This window comes from Pithys albifrons, chromosome 2 (assembly GCF_047495875.1).
Source record: "Pithys albifrons albifrons isolate INPA30051 chromosome 2, PitAlb_v1, whole genome shotgun sequence".
Taxonomy (NCBI): domain Eukaryota; kingdom Metazoa; phylum Chordata; class Aves; order Passeriformes; family Thamnophilidae; genus Pithys; species Pithys albifrons.
The window spans coordinates 58,556,176-58,570,583 of record NC_092459.1 but is presented as its reverse complement, the minus strand read 5'-3'; the positions used below and the strand labels follow the sequence as shown (position 1 = coordinate 58,570,583).

The window sequence follows — 14,408 nt, the reverse complement described above, 5'->3', positions numbered from 1 at the left end:
TCCCACAAGCGTGCGGGGCTCTGAGGCCTCCGGGAATTTCAGGGTTCGTCCGACTTCGATGGCTCCCGCCTTGTCCTGGCTGCCAGCCCCGTACTCAACGCGGACGCACCGGCGGGGGCCGGGAGGATTCGTCGGAGGACCACACGCCCTTCCCTAGGCACGCAGGCTGCTCCCGCCGCCATCCCCCGCGGGAGAATTCTCACCTCCTTTAACCGGCAGACCCCGCAAGGCGGCCACGCTGGCTCAAGTCCGCACCCGGGGCAGGGGCAGAGAAGGGGCTCAGCCGAGAACTGGGGAAGTGACACCTGCTCCGGGTGCCCCGCCCGCATTGCCCGGCCGAGCTCCCACACACCCCCACCCTTCCCCGTGCCACCGCAGCTTGTGGCCGGTGCCCGGGACCCATCTGCTTACTGGCGCGAACGCCTGGGCATGTTTGCAGCACTGCCCCAAGGAGCTGACTCCCTTACCGCCTGCGTCCAGCCCGGCACGGCGCTCTCGGTTCCGCCGACGGCGCTCCGGCCACCCCGCCGCACCGCCCTCCCGCCGGAGCCCGGAGCCAGCGGAGCCCCGGGGGCTGCCGGCCCCCCTCCCGCCACCAAGCACGCCGGCTTGCCGCCGCACTCTGACTTTCCCCGTTTATTTAAAGGGAGTCACTGGCCCGGGGGGAGTCGGGTTTCCCAGACAGCATCTTCCCGCGGCGGCTGCCCGAGTCATCATTGCTCATCTAAACAAAGCGACGACTCAGGTACGAGGCAGTCGCAGCCAACCCGTCCAGGAGAAGGCCAGCCGGTGCTGCACCACACACCCCGGTCGGGGGTGACAGTGGAGGGAGGGAGGGAAAGGCAAACAAAGCGGAGAGCCCCGACTGGAGCCTGGCATGATGCAGGACGGGGGCGACCCACGTCCCCCACCCACTCCCGCCGTGGCAGAGGGACTTTCCCGGGCGGCTTTTGCCCGCTGCCCCCCGCGACTGGGGTGTCCTGGACGGCCCCGAGCAGGCGCGCAGCCTCTCGCAGCCCCCTGCCTTCCTACTGTAGACGGGATGAGGTTTTATATTGGAAATGAGGAAGCAGGGGGAGGAGAAGGCGCGCACACGGAGCGATGAGTGTGCGGTGTCAATCAGAGAGGTTTTGTGTCTCCTTGACTCCTGATGGTCCGTGGCTGAGGTGTCCCGGGTGGCACCACAATGAATATGAATAGGGGTCCTTGCTAAATGGGACAGTCAAAGCGCACCGCCCTGAATAATGGCACGTCATCCTAACTAGACCATTATACATAGGAGGGCTCCTTTTGTCTCTGCTCTCTGCTGCAGCTCTATAAAAGCCCCTCTTTCTCAGGCTGAGGTTAGTCCAAGCATACACTAACTAGCCATCCTGTAAACAGGCTGAGTAACCGGGAGAAGAGAGGAGAGAGATTGGAGAGGGGTTTTTTTCCTCTTCTTCCAGCATTTCCAGCCCTTTGCTGACAGATCCTGCCGTCCATTTATCTTTTTCTCTTCGTTTTTGTTGCTTTTTGAAGGAGAGTTGTCTCGGTTCCTCCACCTCCAGAGCAGGGAAGAGTTTCTTGCTCAGAAGCCCGAATACAATGAATTCTGATTCCAGCTCTGTCTCCAGCAGAGCTTCCTCTCCAGACATGGATGAGATGTACCTGAGAGACCACCACCACCACCACCACCATCACCACCACCAAGACAGCCGGCTCAACTCTGTCTCTTCCACCCAGAACGACCTGGTGCAGAAGATGTCCGGGGAAGGCCTCACCAGGAACGGCTCCAAGACCGGAGGGGAAGGCAGCAAGTACAAAATCAAGAAGCAGCTTTCAGAGCAGGACCTGCAGCAGCTTCGGCTGAAGATCAACGGCCGGGAGCGTAAGAGGATGCACGACCTCAACCTCGCCATGGACGGACTGCGGGAGGTGATGCCCTACGCCCACGGACCTTCCGTGAGAAAACTCTCCAAAATCGCCACTCTTCTGCTAGCCAGAAACTATATTCTGATGCTCACCAGCTCCCTGGAGGAGATGAAGAGGCTGGTCGGGGAAATCTACGGGGGACACCACTCGGCTTTTCACTGCGGCACGGTGGGACACTCCACCGGGCACCCGCCTCACGCCGCCGGCACTGTGCACCAGGTGCACCCTATTCTCGGCAGTGCCTTGTCCTCCGCCAATACCTCCTCCTCCCTCTCCGCCTCCCTGCCGGCCATTGGCACCATCCGGCCCCCACACTCCCTGCTCAAGACTCCCTCAACACCCCCCGCTCTGCAGCTCGGCAGCGGCTTCCAACACTGGGCGGGCTTGCCGTGCCCCTGCACCATCTGCCAGATGCCTCCCCCGCCCCACCTCTCAGCCCTCACCGCGTCCAACATGACCAGGATCTCGGGGGAGACCAAGGACCTCCTGAAGTGACTCGGCGAGGCTCCCCCGGCCGCTGGGGCTGCGCCGGAGCCAGTGCTTTCATGGACGGGGAGGGGGCTGCAGCCGGCCCCCTCTGGGCCGCTGACGGACCTGCCCCCGCTGCCCCCCGCCCCGCCAACCTCCCTGTAACACGGGATTAGTGTAGTAAGGACCTTGCAAAGGTAATGTTCTACCCGGCTCCTCGGGCGATGTTTTCTTATGATACTAACTGGAAAAAAGTCCCTGTTGTAAAAAGAATGATAAAGATAATAATAATAATGCCGCTGATGGTAATCAAATATAAATGATTCCTTAAAATGTATGTAAAAGGAAAAAAAAAGACATGGTTGTCATTGTAGTGTTCGCAGCTACCAAGAGACGATAAAATCGGTTTGGGGCTTTCCCCGCTTCTTTTTCCCGGTTTTTCCTTTCTTTCCTTTAGCACGGCGACACCTCTGAAATTTCCTGCTCCAAACCTGGCTGTGGCAGCGCAGCGGCGTCCCAAGATAGCCCAGAGAGTGCATGCATGCTTCCCACTCCAGCTTGTCACCCGTGGGGACCGGTCATAGGCAGGTTCCCTAGCAACAGGGACTTCCGAGAGAATTCACTAAAGTTTTCGAGTATAGTTTATGATTTTGGGGTTTTGTGGTTTGTTTATTTCTTTGTTTCCCCCAAATTTGGTTGTGATGCGGTTTCGTTTGAGGTACTTTTCTTCTTATCTCTATGAAGAAAAGAGAAAAAAAAACAAAGAAAAAGAAATAAAAGAGAAAATACAGCACGGCCGTCCAGCGGATCTGTTTTGGCAAATCTCCTCTCCTACTCTCGGCGAAGTGTGCTAGTTCAGCTGGCTGGGGTACTAATTTCTCTTGCTGACTTTATTCCTGTTTGCTAGTTTGGGTTTTTTTTTTTTCTTTTTGGTTGTTGTTGGTTTTGGGGGAGTTTTTGGTTTGTTTTGGTTTTTTCTTCGCTATGGTTTTGTTTTGCATGCGGGTTCAGCTCTTCCCACATCGGTGACTTGTATAACTAAATAGGAAGGTTTATTGCTGTTTATTTCCTTTTCGGTACGTTTTCCTGGGAGTTTGCTTGAAATAATGTTATTACTCATTTCGTTCGTTCGTTCGTTCATTTGGTTTCTTTTTTTTCGGTTGGGGCCTCAAAGAAAACACCGTGTCTTTATTTTTTATATATTCTTGATAACTATCAATATATTTATTATTGACCAGTGTTTCTGGATGAGATTTCCAAATAAAATAAAAAAATTAATTCCAAGCTCACTGCTTCGCTTTTGTCCGGGACTGGACGCTGACAAAAAGCGCCATATCTGATCACTTTGGGTTTCGCCAGCACTTCCCCGTCCCAGCTGGAGGAAGATAGGCACATGCCCGTGTGCGGCTCGGGAGCCGCCCTGTCTCGGAAGCAGCCATGAACTAGACGTGCTCCACTGTGTGCGAGCTGCCAGGCAGCTTCCGGCAGTTTTCCACCGGGCTGGGGGCCGGCAGGAATTCACCAGCCGATGGTCGGTCCTGCAGACAGCACCAGGCGGCGGGAGGACGGGCCGCGGGCACTGCTGGGGAGGGACACTGGGGCGTTTGGGTTTTTTTTTTGAGGTCTGGCTGTCGGCCCTTTTCCGGGAGGGAAATGTCAAATGGGCAGGGTTGGGAAAGGCCGTTCTGTCCCGCTGGGACGCGGTGTTCCGTGGGGAGCAGCGCTGTGCGATGTGGCATCCTCGAGGGAGCGCGGCTGGCGGCTACCAGCGCTCTCTGGCTCCTCACACGGGAGCGGGGTCCTGCACCTCCCGGCCACACGCCAGCCCCATGCCTTACGCGAAAGGGGATGTTCGGAGAAGACCTGAAGAAACACGGAGAAGGTGACTTCCCCTGAATCGCAAGCTGAGTAGGGACAGAGGAAGGCATTTAAACTGAAATGCCAAACAACTTTAGAAAGCACCTGGGGGTGATCCATGGTGGTGAACGGGCTGCGCAATACTGCAGCACACGAGTCAGCGTTAAGACATAAGCACATTTGAAAATGAAAAAAAGAATGTGTTTTTGCCCCGAAAACATACTGAACTAACAAATCACATTGTAAAAAAGTCACTCCCAGGCTGAAGTAAGTCTTTACTGTAATTCAGCAAGATGATCAAGACATGCTGCAGTCCTTCCTTCCTTCCTTCCTTCCTTCCTTCCTTCCTTCCTTCCTTCCTTCCTTCCTTCCTTCCTTCCTTCCTTCCTTCCTTCCTTCCTTCCTTCCTTCCTTCCTTCCTTCCTTCCTTCCTTCCTTCCTTCCTTCCTTCCTTCCTTCCTTCCTTCCTTCCTTCCTTCCTTCCTTCCTTCCTTCCTTCCTTCCTTCCTTCCTTCCTTCCTTCCTTCCTTCCTTCCTTCCTTCCTTCCTTCCTTCCTTCCTTCCTTCCTTCCTTCCTTCCTTCCTTTCCCCCTCCCTTCCCTTACTTTTCCTTACTTTCCCCCTCCCTTCCCTCCCTCCTTCCTTCTCTCCGTTTGCTCCCTCCCTCCCTCCTTCCTCCCGTCTTTTTAGTTTTCAGCTGTGCACGATTCCTTTGGGTTCCAGGAATTTTTTCGCCTCTGACCAAGTCAGAGCGGTGCCCGGCACCCCCGCCCCAGTCCCGGGCGTCAGGAAGGATGTCCTGCCGCAGCAGAGTCCGGCTCTGCGCGGGGAGGGGGCGCAAGACTAGGAGGTGGAAATGGGAACGTGGGATGCAACCTGTGCTCCGTGAGGGACTGTCCTGGAGGAGGGGACAGGCGGGGTGACCTCCACGGGGCTGTCGAAACTGTGCTCTGGCGCTGTGCAGGACGTAGACACCTGTCCCGGGAAGCGAGGCTGGGCTGGAGCCTCTGCCCAGCCCCGGCAGCCGGAGGCACTCTCACACACACTACCCTCTTCTGCTTGACGGAGGGGAAGCGAGCAGAAGGCAAGCACAAGCGGGGGAAATCCGGCAGAGAAGCGGGGACTTGCGGGGAGCGGCCCTCGGGGTGCCGGTCCGGACGGGGGGCTGCCGACCCTCCTCAGCCGACCCGACTGTCCCCGACGCGCTTCTCCGTGCGGGGCTGACACGACTGAGGCACAAAGCCGCGATACCCTGAGCCCCACATCCTTCTCTGCCCTGCATCCTTCCCCTTGGAGTGGGGCGAGCGACGCAGCCTTGGACGGGGCTGCTTCTGCTGGGGCTGTCCCCCAGCTGCGACTGCCAGCTGCCAGCTGCAGCTTGCCGAGCCTGCGACGGGACTGGGCTGTAAATGACAGCCAAGATGAGTGCGAAGTCACCCCTCCGTCCAGGTGCCGGTCGTCAGGGACCCGGGACCCGCAGCTGTCCTCGGCAGTGCTGCCTCGCCACAAAGCATTTCTGCCGCTCGGCCCCTCAGTCCATGGGACGGAGGGCGCCTTGCCTCAGCAAAAGGGCTCTTTGGGAACAGTTGATCCCCACTCAGCCGTCCCAGGCTCTGCCCCACGTTCCCCGGAAGCACTGGGCTATTTTCCAGTGGCAGAGCAAGGGCAGCTGAACGGTGAAGAGACCGCTTTGCGCTTTTCCGCAGCAAAAGCGACCGAGCAGCCGCACGAGGCTGAGGCAGAGTTTTGAGTCTTTAGAAAAGCGGTGATAAATGTCCTGCCACCCCGATTCCTTTGCGGCAGCAACGTAACCCAGGCGGTGTGAATCAAATGCCAGACTCGCCTCCCTGGTTTCACGTCCTGATCCGCGAAGGGAAAAGGGAAAGAGCATCCGAAAAGATGCCTTTTAATTTTGCTTTGCGATGGGTAGTGAAACACCGAGCAACTTGGACATAGCGATGCTGCGGGTGAGGAGGCATGTTCGGAGAGCAGCTGCTCTCTGTTGAAAAGGAAGCTTCTGTCTGATTAACAGAAATTCAAGTCTCTCCGTGTTCTGTTCCTCTCCTCGGGCTCCTGCACCGGTGCAGCGGGAGGGACGGCCCCTTCCCCTTCCCCTTCCCCTTCCCCTTCCCCTTCCCCTTCCCCTTCCCCTTCCCCCAAACAACTATCCAACAATGGAACAACTTCTGGAGAAACTGCCTATGGGGAGAAAAGGGGGAACAGTGGGGTTTTCTTTGGTAGAGTTTACCTCCACAAGCACGCATGAGAAATAAAATAAAAAGAAATACTACTACTAATAATAAAAAGGCAGGGCAGGAGGCTGATGAGGGATAGAAATAGGAAAGCAGGAAAGATCCTGTAGTGTCAGAGACTGGCAGTGCCCATCCTGTGGGCTTGTCCCTGTCTGGTGATGGGGCTGCAGGGCCAGTGCAGGTAGGGCACAATATGGCATGGTGCAGCATGGCACAGGACAGTTTGACTAGGCATAGTTCTCCTGGGATAGACACGGGCTTGGTGCTCTCAGAAAATTTCTTTCATTTTCACTACAAAAATGAGTAATGTTTGTGTGCACGTATATGAAACACCTACATGTGTACTCACACACATAAATATAAATATGAATATAACATAAATATATCCAAGACTGGTGGACACCATTTGTTTTCACTTGTGCATCCCCTTGCTGTCCACTCAGTCCTGGCATGGCTGTGCTGTGGAGAAGGCAGAAGCTGCTGCTGGTCTCAGGGGAAGCAGCCTTGTCTCCTTTTCGGTGTTTCCTAGTTCCCATGAGGGAGTACCCTGCTGCCCACACCTCCACGGTTCTGCCACAGATTTGACACCAGTCCCACAGACACTGGGCATTTGATTCAACCCTCTAAGTTGTGGGGTTTCTTTTCTCCTCCACTGTCCCATCCCACCAGACTCGCCAACTAACAAGTCCAACCCAGACCATCCCTTCACAGGGTGTCTCTTCCCCACCTGTACAGGGCCAGGGAGGAGGTGGGGGTAGGCTTGTGTTTTGATTAATATGGAAATAAAATGCAGAAATAGTAGCAGTACTTAGCTTCATTGCTTCAATTTAGAGATTTATTGGCAAAGAGATAAACAGTGGGCTGGGGGCCTTGCTGAGTAATTCATGGTCCCCATCAGTTATTACCAAATGAGCAAATCGTTTTTCTTTGAAGTCACAGAGGAAAAAAAAAGGGTAATATGGGAAAAAAAGTAATTTATTTTAATTGGCTGCTATTCCCTGCCCCAGGTCCACAACCCAGCCTTCCTGCCCACAACCCAGCCAGCTACCATGGCTGGGGCCCTGCTTTCCAAGCAAGACTAGTAAGGATTTGTGCCTGTTAAAATGCATGCATCTTGTTCTGCCTCCCTCCAACTTTCTTTTGTATTTTCCTATTTGCTCCTAATCAAATTTTTATTTTGTATTATCTATTCTTTGCAGCCCCATTTTCCCTCCTGCAGAAGCAGGTGGGTATGGATTTGAGCTGGAAAATGCTACCACAAGATGACATTGTGCTTCTGCCAGGGAAAAAAAAGGGCAAACTTGAGAAGGGGAGTATAATCCTTTACTAGATGCAGTAATATTGTTGAGGAATGTTATGGGTTTAGGGCATGTTATGGGCACTTTGAAGGTACACAAACACATTCTCAGGTCTGAAATGGAAACAATAAACAAGGAGCTGATTGCAAGCTAAATACTAAAACGGAAGCAGACATGTTACACTAACGTTCTGTGAAATCTAGGGATTTGAGTTTGTTGCTTTGTATTCAGTGTTATTAGAAATACCTTGAGACATCCACACTGTACTGCCAAAAAATGACCCAGAACCCACAGAACACTCATATTCTACTGGATCAGCAAGAGAGGTTAGGTGAGAAATCCTAGAGCATCTTAGAAGCAGTAAATACCTATGTTTAGGTGGCTGAATTGAGCCTTACAATCATAGAACCATAGAAACATTCAGGTTGTAAAAGATCTTCAAGACCACTGAGTCCAATCGTAAACCTAACACTGCCAAGTCAACCACTAAACCAGGTCCTGACATGCCATCTTAGTATATTTTGAATAAGGAAACAGGGCAAGAATAAATCAGTTTCAAAAAAAAAAGTCTGTGTTATAGAACCTATTGAATAAAAAACTACACTTTGACCAAAGAGGAAAAACCAAAACACCCTCCCAGCCCCCCATTCACAGAAGAATCTTTGTCCAGCTGCTTAATTACTTTTCAAGCAAAGAAGCTTAATTTTTGTTTAATTGTTGATAATTTTGTATTTTTTGTTTTTTTTCAGGTAATTAGATTGATTAGAAAGGTTTTAAGGTCAAATGAATAAAACAAAGTAGAATTATGAATCTTACATCACATCAGGGAAGTGATACAGTTTTCCATGGAGCTGGAGCTGGAGCTGTGTTCCCTTTTCTGCATTCAACAACTGCTGAGTAGGAGACACTGAACTGAAGACACTAAAAGGGTGAATGGAAGAGCCCACAGTCTGCTTAACCCAACAAATTTTTCTTCTCATGCCCCCCATTTATCTCTTCTGCAGTTGAAACAAACCCTTTTTCTTTATAATTACATTGAAGTAGGCACCAATGTAAGGACAGTGCAACTGCAGAACAATAAAGTATGGTTGATAGAAAAAACTTTATAAAAATCAGTATCATCAGTTAAGACTGAGTGATCAAAATCTGTGCCTAGGCTCCCAAACTCTCCTGAAGCTTTTGTGGATAGGGTTTTGTATAGCCTTGGTAAAAACCTGCAAATCAATATTTTAATTCAGTATTTTTATGTTTGTTTGTTTTTCCCAAAAGTGTTGTTCCTGTTGACATGTACATCTTGAAAAATACCTGGCAGAACAGCCATGTCTGCCAGATGGGCAAGGGAGAAAACTAAAAGCAACGCATTAATTATTATTTATGATGAAGATGACTTGTGGAGTCCTATAACGCAAAAACTAATGTATTCTTTGAAAAAAATGTAGAGTGCCTTTCTGCATAAGTTATTTTTTGTGGGTTTTTTTGGGAGGTATGTGTGTACTTTTTTCCTTTTTTTTTAAATGCATTTCTCTTTCGTTTTAATTGTTTTCTACCCAGTGACTCTACCTGTCACACACCAAGTGCTACTTTGTTGTGTTTTAGCTACATACTGTTAGGTGGCACTCTGAAAAACATGAGATTTCATTTGTATTTTTTTTAAAGAACTAATTTCACAACTAATAAGAACCTACTTTTACAAAATCTGACCTTTGACCTGAAGGAGTTGCGAGTCCTCATCCATGGGGTCAGAGGAAGAACAACAAGGTAATCACATAAAACATCCAATTTCCAGACTTTTTATTTTTGGTGATTAACAAAGATCTGTCAAGTGCTGTATAGGAGCAGACAACTAAAGATGCACTTTGTCCCTTGTGCTCCCGTACCTCATGGTTTGCAGAGGAATTGGCCATGGTGGATTTTGTGGACTGTGTTCTTAGATCTTCACACAGCAAGTGAGTTTTCAGGCACTAGGAGAAAGGCAGCCTGAAATATCTGCTGGGAGAGATTCCATCTCCAGCTTCAGTGCTTGGCTTTCCTTCTAAAACTGTGAGCGACAGTGACAATGTGTTTTGGGGAATGCTTCCTGAGCAGGCCCCAGTCCACACAGGCCTCTAGGCCGCCTGCTCCTTATACCCTTGAGACCATATCTGTAATCAATACATGCACCCCTTTTTCTTTCTCACCTTTGGAAGGTTTAGTTGTGTTCACTTTTAAAGCAGGATGAGGTATAGTCTACAAGACCCCTTGAGCATAGTCTTTCCAAAGCTTCCAGCTCTTCTTTCCATTGTTTGTCATTCCCTAGACTCTCCAGCACAGTCTCTTTGCCCTTTCCAGAATGAAAATATACATCTCCACTATGTGATGTCTTCCACGACTTCTGCCAGGATAAGAGCTTTTTCTTATGCCCCTTCAGTGCAGCTGTAGATGCCTGCCTCTCTCATATCAGCACACTCTTGCAACTCTTGGGTGCTCTACGGTTTTTCATTTCTCAGGGTTCTGTAAGATATCCAAGATTTCCATTCCAAGCTAGGATCATACATAGACTTCATTTCTCGTAGTAAATTAATCAGTGCCACATAATATTCTCAGGCCCTGTAGCTCCATTACCTAGAGAGTCAAATTGTTACAACAGTTCCCGGCATGTTTTGGCTTCAGTCAGATAGCACTCCCCTGAATGTTTCCTAGGCATGATTTGGGTATAGCATAGGCCAAAGGCCAATCCCAGCAGGCAATTTGTGTTCAGCCACACTGCCTGGAAAGGAAGAATTCAATAATGTGGATACACTCCAGTCTGCGCCAGTTGGCTTCAGAGTGAGGTAATGGTCACAGGCATGTTTTGTATAGATGTAGTCTCAGTCTTTCTCCCTTAAAGCAGGTTTTTGCCCTTGTCATCTCTTTCTGTCTGTCTTTCTCTTCACATTACCAGGAGAATACATTTTCTTTCTGAAGTGAGGTATTTATCAGAATTATTAACTGATGAAGGTCCCCATTATTTGATTTGTTTCCATCAATCTTTGGCTTTCTCTGCTTAGCTTTTCCCAGTTGTGCATGATTGGTTTATTGAACTATGAATCTGTAAAGAATGGCTGTTTCTACTTCTGTGCCATGTGCAAGAAATCCTTCTTCCATCGGTTTTTCATCAACATGGGGCAAAAGATGCCCATGGCAGTGGGGACGCACATTCCACAAGGTGCTTTATCAGTTCATAAATATGACACATAGACATAAAATATTTCTCAGTATCAGAATTCATCATATGTCCAGAGACAGTCCTTCCTTGTCTATTATCAAATTTCCACCAAGAAAAATGAATCCACAATACTGTCTCTCTTACTTTTTCTACTCCAAAATTTGTAAGCAGCTGGGGAAGGCACATGGCTTCTGCTTTCTGCTGTGTAAGGATCATATACTTCGTGGGAGATGTGGTTTCAAACACAGATTGAATATGGGCATTGAATGTGTGATTTAACTTATGGCTTTCTCCTGAAACTAGTCCCCCCTTCTTTCCACATGCTGAAACCAGGCAAGCTGCACTTAGTGTCCCATCCTTCACTTGTTTCAGCATATTTCAACTTATCAATGCAAAGCTATGATCCAAAGAGAAAACTTTACTTTTCTCTTTCCTAAAAGGTTGCAGTGGTTTTTTTTCTTCCCACTGGTACCCTTCGTAAGTTTGGCAGCACTCCATTCACACTTTGGAATCACAACACTTCTTTACAGTGTCTTTGCGTTCAAACTCTCTGCTTAAAATCCTGTCTATAGGCAAAGCCAGAACTAATTAAATACCTTGAATCAGATCAGCATTGACTGCTTCTTCACTTCTGCCCATATGGATTTTACCTGAGATCTCTGGGGTTAACTCTGTTCCCAGAAATACAGCAGAAGGACAGTCCTCCTGTAAATGCAATATCAGCATTTGAGCTCCTTCTCTTGCAGTCATACTGGGACAGACTCCTTTACCTGGTCTGTCCCCATGAAGAGCCCAGCATGTTTCACATCTTGCAGGGCTGTCAGCAATGCAGTCAGCAGCTGACCCTTTCTTTGAGATTGTCTGGTTCAGTCACTTGAATATCTCCTGTTCATCCCCTCACTCAACCACCAGCTCCATCCATCTCTCTCCATGGGCAGCCCTCTTCCTCCAGCTGCAGTATCTTCTATTCCAGCCTTCACTGCTGTGGTTGTCTCACCTTGCCATTGCATCTGCCTGACCATCTGTTGAATCATGTGCAATATAAATAACAGCTAGTGACAAATAATAGCTACAGATACTCTTCTGTAATAGTCTGCTGGTCTTACTGGACATCCACCACTTCATAGCATTTTCTTACTTTACTTTGCAGGTCACAATTATATGGTAATTTTAAAGGGGTTTAGAGTCCTTAGGCTACTTTATAGATAATTTTCATATTTTCCCCAAAAGCATTTGCCATTATGAAACTGCCCTTGCTCCCATCTGTGATACTTTTCTCATTGGAGAGATCACAATAGCCTCTACTTTTATACTTCAATGCAGCACTGAAGATACCACACTGACTGTAATGGGTAAGGCAAAATCAGCTTTTAAAACTAAGCACATTTAACATTTTACATCAGAAAAATGCAGAGAAGAACTGAGAATAGTGAACTTCTCTACATTCCTCTGGACAGAGAAGCAAATATTTTAATCTAGAGTACAGAAAAAGGGAAAACCTTTCTTAATGTGTCTGGTCGGTAACAAGTCTTTATCTCATTGAGACCTTTAACCTGCCCTTAGACATGGACTCAGCCACTGGGGTTGATGAAAACGTGTTGTAGATGATGTAGTGGGCTGATGCTTCATCCAGTAAAGTCACAGACAGCTTTGCTTAAAGGCCAGTAGCTGAGCTGCAGCCTTGCAGCAGGAGTTTGTCCTCTATCTCACACCTTTCTGGCTACATTTGAATGCCAAAAATGAATTGCTCTAAACATAGCGCCTGAGGAAACTGTTGGCACAGACACATGCCAAAGTAACCCTTGAACAATTGTAATGCCCCTAATGGTGAGCAGAGCTAAGTGGTTTTTGAAAATCTTTGCTTTTTCTCTTTCATTCTTGATTCAGTTTAGGAATGTTCACAAAACTACTACATTTGACAAAATTCTTGTTTTATTCACGATCTCCCTTGAACTAACAAGCTGATGACAGATTGTTGGTACAGGTGGGATTATTTAAGAAAAATACTCCTAGGAAGCAGGCACAGTCTTTAAGCAAAGCTATTTCAGTTTGTTGTGCTTATCTCTCAAGGTATGTGAGCTTCTCTGGCAAGGGGAGCTGCTGTATGCAGCTCAGGGGAAGGAGGAAAACAAGAGTCAGAGCTTTTCTGCTGTATGAGGGAAACTTTCATCTCTTCTTTTTCTATTGAAGATGGCCTTGCATTCACTGGGTGAAGGTTCTTATTTCTGCAAGTCAAAGATGGACAAGTGTTTCCTAAACTCTGTGTTTTATTCATGCTCCCTGGCTGGCTACGGAGCTGCCTGTGAGGTTGCTGTCTGCTCCTCTTCTGTCCAGCTCAGTCCTGTAGAGACCCTGCAGTTCACCAGTACTGGAGACCACAGTGGCTGCCCATAAAGAGATGCTCAATATACTGTACAACAACAGCTACCTGGCTACAGCTGCAAGTGAGTCTCCCAGAGGCTCTGTGGCACTAGCTGGGATATCCCTCCAGCAGACTGTATTCAGCAGTCCTGGGGTATATGAGTCACCTCTAACTACACCGATGACACCAATTCACTCCTTGGCCTTTGACAGGGATTTGTAGACACATACAGGTTTGGAAGTTGTGACTGATTTGTTGTCCAGCTTATTTGCTCAGCTAGAACTTGGAAAGGCACAGAAATTCTTGACGCGGACCAAAATTGCAGTACCACCAGCTCGATAAGTAGTGATATTGATTTGGAGTGGGAGGAAAACCACTCCTGAACATGTTTATCCTCCCTTTTTTTTATACCCTCCCAAAGACAGTGCACATGCAATGAGTTACCCTTACCCCTTTTCCCTAAATCTTTAGGCCAGCTCCATGCATTTCAGAATGACCATGGGCAACATTTGCCTTTTTTGGTGCCTTTTTTTTTCCAGGAAAAAACCCAACTGGGTTGAATTAAAACTGGTTAAATCTCTCAGGACCTCAGTTGTATTTTCAAACATATGTGAAGGGGAGGAACCATTTTTTGCACGTCCTACAGAATATAGCTGACATATGGACCATTCAAAGGAAATTTTTTCAGGCCATTGACCATGCATGAATGGCCTGGATTATCCAGTGGGTAGCAAAGATAAGATACGGAACTTCTCCCAAAAATTTGGCTTTCTGGGTAGTGAGAGCAGATCCTGTATATGTTAACCATGCTACCAGCTCTTGAAATGGGCAGCAGATCCAGAAGCCCGCTGGAGGGGCAAGAGTGGGCTGGGACAGCACATTTACAGCTGAGTAGTCTTGAGCTGGAGGGGAAGTGTCCCCCCAGCTCTGAGCCTGGCCCAGCAAAGCCTGCCCCATGTGACTCCACTTTTGCTCCTCTCCATCATAAGCTTTCTCCTAGTTGTGTTCACTGGTGCTTAGTGTTCCAAACACTGCTTTACTGTGACTGGTTGCCATTGTAGTGACTCGGGCAGATT

The 14,408-nt window shown here is 48.8% G+C and overlaps 1 protein-coding gene across 1 annotated transcript; it reads left to right on the top strand.

Annotated features, from left to right (window-relative positions):
- Positions 1-1,584: 1,584 nt before the first annotated feature.
- Positions 1,585-2,406, top strand: OLIG3 (oligodendrocyte transcription factor 3). Its single transcript, XM_071547937.1, has one exon. It carries the CDS (start codon positions 1,585-1,587, stop codon positions 2,404-2,406), a length of 822 nt encoding a protein of 273 aa, XP_071404038.1.
- The last annotated feature ends 12,002 nt before the right edge of the window (positions 2,407-14,408 follow it).

What these genes read in the sequence shown, in the direction of transcription:
- OLIG3 (XM_071547937.1), top strand. Translation starts at nt 1,585, where the DNA reads ATGAATTCTGATTCCAGCTCTGTCTCCAGCAGAGCTTCCTCTCCAGAC.